At 37.3% G+C, this 6,292-nt stretch overlaps 1 protein-coding gene across 2 annotated transcripts; it reads left to right on the top strand.

Annotated features, from left to right (window-relative positions):
- The first annotated feature begins 30 nt into the window (after positions 1 to 30).
- LOC121948477 (uncharacterized) lies at positions 31 to 5,897 on the top strand. 2 transcript variants are annotated; one of them, XM_088081157.1, is made up of 4 exons: positions 31 to 317; positions 3,557 to 3,874; positions 4,082 to 4,321; positions 4,409 to 5,897. In XM_088081157.1, exons 2-4 carry the CDS (start codon positions 3,637 to 3,639, stop codon positions 4,819 to 4,821), a joined length of 891 nt encoding a protein of 296 aa, XP_087937283.1. In that variant the 5' UTR covers positions 31 to 317; positions 3,557 to 3,636; the 3' UTR covers positions 4,822 to 5,897. The 2 variants fall into 2 exon arrangements, with proteins under 2 accessions (XP_087937283.1, XP_087937282.1); XM_088081156.1 differs by lacking the exon at positions 31 to 317 and adding an exon at positions 1,966 to 2,137.
- The last annotated feature ends 395 nt before the right edge of the window (positions 5,898 to 6,292 follow it).

Consider the following 6,292-nt stretch of genomic DNA (forward strand, 5'->3'; position numbering starts at 1 on the left):
TTTACTGCGCGAGTTAGCGTAAGGTTGGCGTTTCCAGCACTTCCGGTTTGGATGTTTGAATTTCGGCCGCTAACGAGCGCAGAGTCCATTAATTACTCTGAAATCACACCAGAAACTCGCTGGGGAGCTTTAAGTTTTACTTTGTTTTTGAAGACGTAATCCGTGGGACTGCAAATATCAGCGATATGTGATGTATCGAGCTGAAAATAGATATCGTGCGTAGTGAAGTTTAAAAGTTAAAAAGACGAACGAAAGCTGGAGTGTCCGCGCGCTGTTTTCTCAAACCACGAGCGAAGCCCTGAGAGTGAACTTCTCTGGTGAGTGACTGCTGCTCATGTTTGTGTTAACTAGTTTAAAGTTGTCATTTTGGCTGGTTAATGCGCTCTGGTGCTGTTGTGGAGTTATTTTTGTGGATTGTTTCATTTATTCTCCGAAAGCCGCCTTTTCTGGTTGTGTTGAGATTTTGCAGTGTAATTTGACTTCATGCATGTGTGTATTCTGCGGCCGGTGTCCAGTTGAAGGAAAAAAGCTGGACAGTGGTGGTCTGAACCACAAATCCATACAATGATGTTAATCCAAAAAGGGTTGTCATGGTGTTGTGACCTTTATATGTGACAATTAACCATGTGAAAGTTGTTTCAGTGAAGAGTAAGGAGAGACACAACAGGCGAAATCACTAATATGTGTAACTGATGATAGTTTCATTATTGTGACTTTATGCATATAGAATGGATTTGATTTGAATTTTCCCCTCCTTGGGTGTGTGTGTGTGTGTGTGTGTGTGTGTGTGTGTGTGTGTGTGTTTTTTTTGTTTTTTTTTTAATATTTTATATAGTTTTCATCTCAAAAAGCAGACTGGACAGAGATACAGCTGTGTTATCATATTACATAAAGAAAAAGGAAAACATGGTTAAGAGTCAAAGAACTTTCATGCAGCAAGGATGGCAGAAGTCAAAGGTCAAGGTCACAATGTCTTCATAAAACATATTTTTGGTCATAACTGAAACAGTTCATTAAGCATGTATTACTGTGGGAAGTTTTTTTTTATTTTTTTTGATTTAGTCAATCTGTTTGCTAATATTGACATTGACATGATAATATAACTACAACTATTATTTTTTAACTATGTTTAAGGTGTTATAGATACACTGAAGTTAAAGGGGTTTTCTTCAAACATTAAATGCTAAATAATAAGCTTTAACTTTAAGGTATCTATCTATCTATCTATCTATCTATCTATCATAATTATATTTGCATTGAAGTTTGAGATTTTATTATTTTATTTTCTACACTGAAGTTAAAAAATGTGTTGCAGTTACACTTAAAATGTCTTTTGTGATTTTAAGAAGAAGCATAGTGGGTGAGTTATAGAAGGATGGTCTAACCTTAGTATAACTGCTGTTATCTAATAAACTAGCTAAACAGCACAAGTGACCACTAAACATTGTACATTTGAAGGGTGTTTGATTAAAAACAGTGAAATACTTTGATCAAAAAGGGAAGCAATCAAATCCTTTAAACTTACCTGATGGTTTGGGCGTCCTCTTTAGTCTTGCTACTTAATGCTTACTGTTAAATGTTGCTTTCTCCCCTACTGATTACAGATGTAGAGATGCAGGTATCTGTACTATCAGTGTCTACTAAAGTTAGCTGGAGCTGAGACAAGTTATGCACTCTTGTTGCTTATGGATAAGTCTGTATTCAGTGAAATAATCAATCAAATCAATCAAATGGCTATTAATAAAATATGATATACTGATTTTGTCAGAAATGATGAGATGGGAAAACATTTAAACAGTTCATTAAAAATGTCACCTGTAGGAGGAATGCTTCCCTCTCCTCTCAGTCCATCACACACGGAGGCTGTCGTTTTGATTCGTTTAACAGGAAAAGTAAAACTGACATCACTTCCTTTTCTCCGCTCTGCCTATAAAAAGATGAATACAGCAATGCTAAAAGTTTTCACGTTCTCCTCTGAAGCTGATCATTGAAATATATCAGGTTGGTTATCATAGGATGTGCAGGTTTGCTTTTTAATAAAAAGTTTGTGCGGAAACAGCTTCAACAGAGTCTGAACACTGCGGAGAAATGGAAGCTGTGATCGGACTGTTAGTGATGATACTCGGAGCCTCTCATGGTGAGCTGTGCGATCTATAACTCTAATCACATGTTAATATGATACCTTTTTGTGCAATAGTTGTCATGAGATAATCCTCAGTGATGCAGCTCAGGCAGGCTGGAGACGTGTCGGTTTTGAGAAAATAACTTTTACAGATACATTAAGATATGACACTTAACTGACATCTGCAGCAGTTTGAGGCTGATATTTGACCTTCGATAAGGTTAAGACATTTTTTATTTTTATTTAAGTGATTTTGAAAAGCAATGACAAATAATCCAGAGTTTAATTAAATATTTTTAAAAATATAAAATATTAAAAATATAAATTTAAAATTGGTAACACATTGCTCTATACTTTCTACTGCATCTCTGTAATTGACTTCAGCAGTTTGTTATTGTAAAATGTACAACACTATTCAACAGTAGGATATGAGTTTTTTTTATAATTCATGTTAACCCTATTTATTAAAAGGAAAAGTGTGACAACTTGGAAAGTTTTATTTATAACTTAAAATATATGTAATAAATAAGAAAGACCTTTTTCGGGCTGTCAGTTATGACAGCTGCCTCCCAATCTCGTTTAATGAAACAAAACAAAAAATCACCATTAAACAGATTGCTAAAATGAACTTGGTATGTTGTCTTCATGTGGCTTTTTTTGGCAGGGTTGGCATCCAGGTGTTCAGGTTTACCAAGTTAGAGTGAGAGAGAAAAAGAGAAATGAGATTGGAGGGCAGAGTGAAACATTTCAAAAAAGAAGGGACGCCTCTATGAGCTCTTTCTTTTGCTTTTATCTAAAGCATCTTTCTTTATTAATTTAGCACTAAGATTCTATAACAAACAAAAAGAAGCTGACTTATTTATTTCATGGATTGTGCTAGTTTTTTGTGTGTATTCTTTGAATAGTAATGCAAAACCAATCAAAAGTAATTCCAGTAACGCAAGACAAAATGATACATATTAGTATGCACACTTGTACGATAGCTACACATATAAAAGTTCTCATCAACATCACATCTTATGACCTTTCTTTGAGTGTGCCAGGGGTGTGATCTTTTTGCAGGAACATCCAGCATGCATTGCGTTAAAGAGTGACATCTGATGATGTTGCTTGTGGTAATAAAGCAACATGTTCAGATGTTCGTGTTTCCTCTTCCACAAGGAAAATAATTCCTCTCTGGAGTTGAGGAGTAGACAGTAGAAGGGAAAGTGGGACTGCCTGAAATAAAATTTGGTATCTCTGGGGTGTGTAACACTCACAAAACATAACCTGCCCGATGGCATAATGTGGTCTGAGAGAGACAAAGCTGCAGCTAATCACTATTATTTGCTTTAGATTAATATTTGCATACACCTCAAATATCATCATTTGTATTGTATAAATTAGATGATCAAACGTTTGGCGTCTACCTTTTTCCTCCTTCAAACTTTCCAGGTGTGGAAACCTCCTGTGATGGCAGATATGATGGAGCTCAGTGTTATGGAGCTTTGGGAGGAACTTTGGTCCTCCAGCTGATGGATAGCACCTCAGAAATACATAGATACCAACTGACAAAACAAACAACACGAATGCTCACTTGGAAAAACAATCAGATTTTGTTGAATGCGTTCAGAAACAGATCATCATTTACTCCCAGCAATGGAACATTTCAGATCAATGACCTGAGCAGGAATGATGAAGGTGAATATAAACTGGAGATATCTGAGTCAAATGGAGTGACATCAAACCAGGCTCTACAGTTGACCATTCAAGGTAAAAAAAAAATCTTATCTGCTGGCGAATTAAGTAATATATTGATCCCCATACATGTCATATCTATTGCTAAATTACATATATATATATCTCGTACTCAACACACAGTATATCTGTATTTACGTCTGGTTTGTTCTGTATCAGAAACTGCCATAAATGACAAAGATTCTGTTAATATGAAAAGTCGTCTGATTGTCTTTTCTTCAGCTCCAGTGTCCTCTGTCCTGCTCGTCTCTGAGTGTCTGTCCCAGGGAGAGATGAGGGTGTCCTGCTCCTCTGAGGGAGGGGACAGTCCTCAGTACAGCTGGACTCTGGATGGACGCACACTGACAGATGCAGAGCTCCGCTTTGGAAATACTGAGACAAACAACTTCACTCTAAAACAGCGTGTTTCTACACATCTGGTCTGCACAGTCCGCAATCACGTCAGTAGGATATCAGCCTGTGGTGAGTGAGAACATGACTGCAGTTTGATGTTTATGACACCGATGGTTAACTGTACATAAGTCAGTGATGTTTCCCTCCCCACTACAGGCTTCACGTTCATTAACTGTACCAACTCACCCAATATGATGCACATATCACAAGGGGTTTTGGCAGCCAATGATACCCTGTGTATGGGGCCGACAACAGCTCCTGCCACTATCACTGAAACTGAGGCCTCCACTGTGGGTGTAAAGATTAACATCAAAGTGTCCATAAAACCCTCCGCTAACATCACTCGTGCCTGTCAAAGTGTTGCTATCCAAAGTGATCAGTCCCTGCTTATATGTGGTGTGCGAGCAGCTGTGGTGATTCTTGCTTTAATTGGGATCGCCGTCTATTTTGCTCGGAAGAAAAAGAAATACAAGCTGGCTGAAGGTTCTGATGTCTGCCGAAAGATGGAACATCAAGAGAACTCTGTTGAAATGAGAATGCCTGCATCTTTACTTTACAGTAACTTGTAATTTAACGATATTGTGTCGTCTCTCACCTGCTGTGACAAGAGTTTAGAGCGGAAATTCTCTTCTAATTTTATTCTTCTCAATTTCACTTCTGCCTATTGTGTTGACAGCTCAGCAGCTTGATATGAATACCCTCTTATAAAAAAAACCGACTAGTGTGTTTTCTGCATTTGCATCATGTTTTTTGATGTTTTTTCTCTTCTAGTTATAATTACAAATACAAATCTGTCTTCTCCAAATTTACAACAATTACTAATATAAAACCTTTCAAAGCATTTAAGAGTGATGGCTTTAACTTAAGTGTTATGTTTTAAAATGTTAATCAGTCGTGCCATCAGTCATCAGTTGTGACATTTAGATTTAATTGTACCTTTAGAAGGTCTGACGTAAACAACATTCAGAGCATTAATAAAGCAACAAACCACTATTTGTGATGCTAAGATATACTGAAGTAATGACGTCCTTAGCAGAGAATGAAGTCATGCTACGTGTGTTTTTGTGTGTGTGCGTTGTAATGAGAGCTTCTCTGTGGTTTGTTGTGGTAAGCCAGTCCAGCTGTGTATACATGCGTGTCCCACTGGATGGCTTATCGCAGTCACTTTGCACTGTGCTCATAAGGTGGTTACTGCTGATATTGGGACAGCATCATGACTAAAGAGCAGGACCCTCGCTCTGGTTCCCCCCTGGTTAACACCATTAGCTCTGCCTGTACTGTTGCCATTGTTTTGTGCTGTTCATGGAGTTTTTGGGGACTGGTCTTCAACAGGTTTTCAGAGTTACTGCAGGGGGGCTGCCAAATTAGTGTTTGATACTTTTTTCATAGTACTTTTTCAAAATATGAGTGAAATTTAACACTTATATGAATCCAACATCTTATTGGCAAAGATAGATAAGCCTGTTTGTAAAAATAAGCAAACAAACAAACATTAAATTGATGACAGGCTATCTGTTAACCATCCTTGTCAAATGGATCTGTGATGTATGTTTTTTTTTTTTACTCTGTCAACTATTATTTTAATGGCTTAGTATTATATGCACCATATTAAAGTATGTTTATACATGGTACTTTAGGCTGCCAACATTATTGTCGACCCACTTTAATATACAGCTCCTTTTTCTATATGTAGTACGGGGGTCTCGGCTCCGCTCAGGGGTCCTTGGCATGAAAAACACTTGAGATCCCTGTTTAAGGGCATTTGCCTTTAGTCAAAACCGCCAGTAGAGGGCAACAGAGTTTAAAGATTGCTGAGTAGCATGAATCTTTGTACCAGGAGCCAACAGCAATAGTGTGAATGTACATATTCAAGCATCTGAAGATAGCATGCTGTTACTTTTTTTTTCTTTACATCATTGACATACCCCTGACAAAAGAAAGAACTTCTGTCACAGGAATAAAAAAATAGGAAACATTTAGGTAGTGTTATAGGTCTAGTGTTGCAATAACTGTAAGTTTACTAAAGGCAAAAAACAAAGG

Source organism: Plectropomus leopardus, chromosome 8 (genome assembly GCF_026936395.1).
Source record: "Plectropomus leopardus strain MGB_pleo_1.0 chromosome 8, ASM2693639v1, whole genome shotgun sequence".
In the NCBI taxonomy this organism is placed as follows: Eukaryota; Metazoa; Chordata; class Actinopteri; order Perciformes; family Serranidae; genus Plectropomus; species Plectropomus leopardus.

Excerpts from the sequence above, each read along its gene's own strand:
- LOC121948477 (XM_088081156.1), top strand. The coding sequence starts at position 2,089 with ATGGAAGCTGTGATCGGACTGTTAGTGATGATACTCGGAGCCTCTCAT. Across the intron at positions 3,875-4,081 it reads TCTACAGTTGACCATTCAAG|CTCCAGTGTCCTCTGTCCTG; the intron begins GTAAAAAAAAAA and ends TCTTTTCTTCAG. Across the intron at positions 4,322-4,408 it reads CAGTAGGATATCAGCCTGTG|GCTTCACGTTCATTAACTGT; the intron begins GTGAGTGAGAAC and ends TCCCCACTACAG.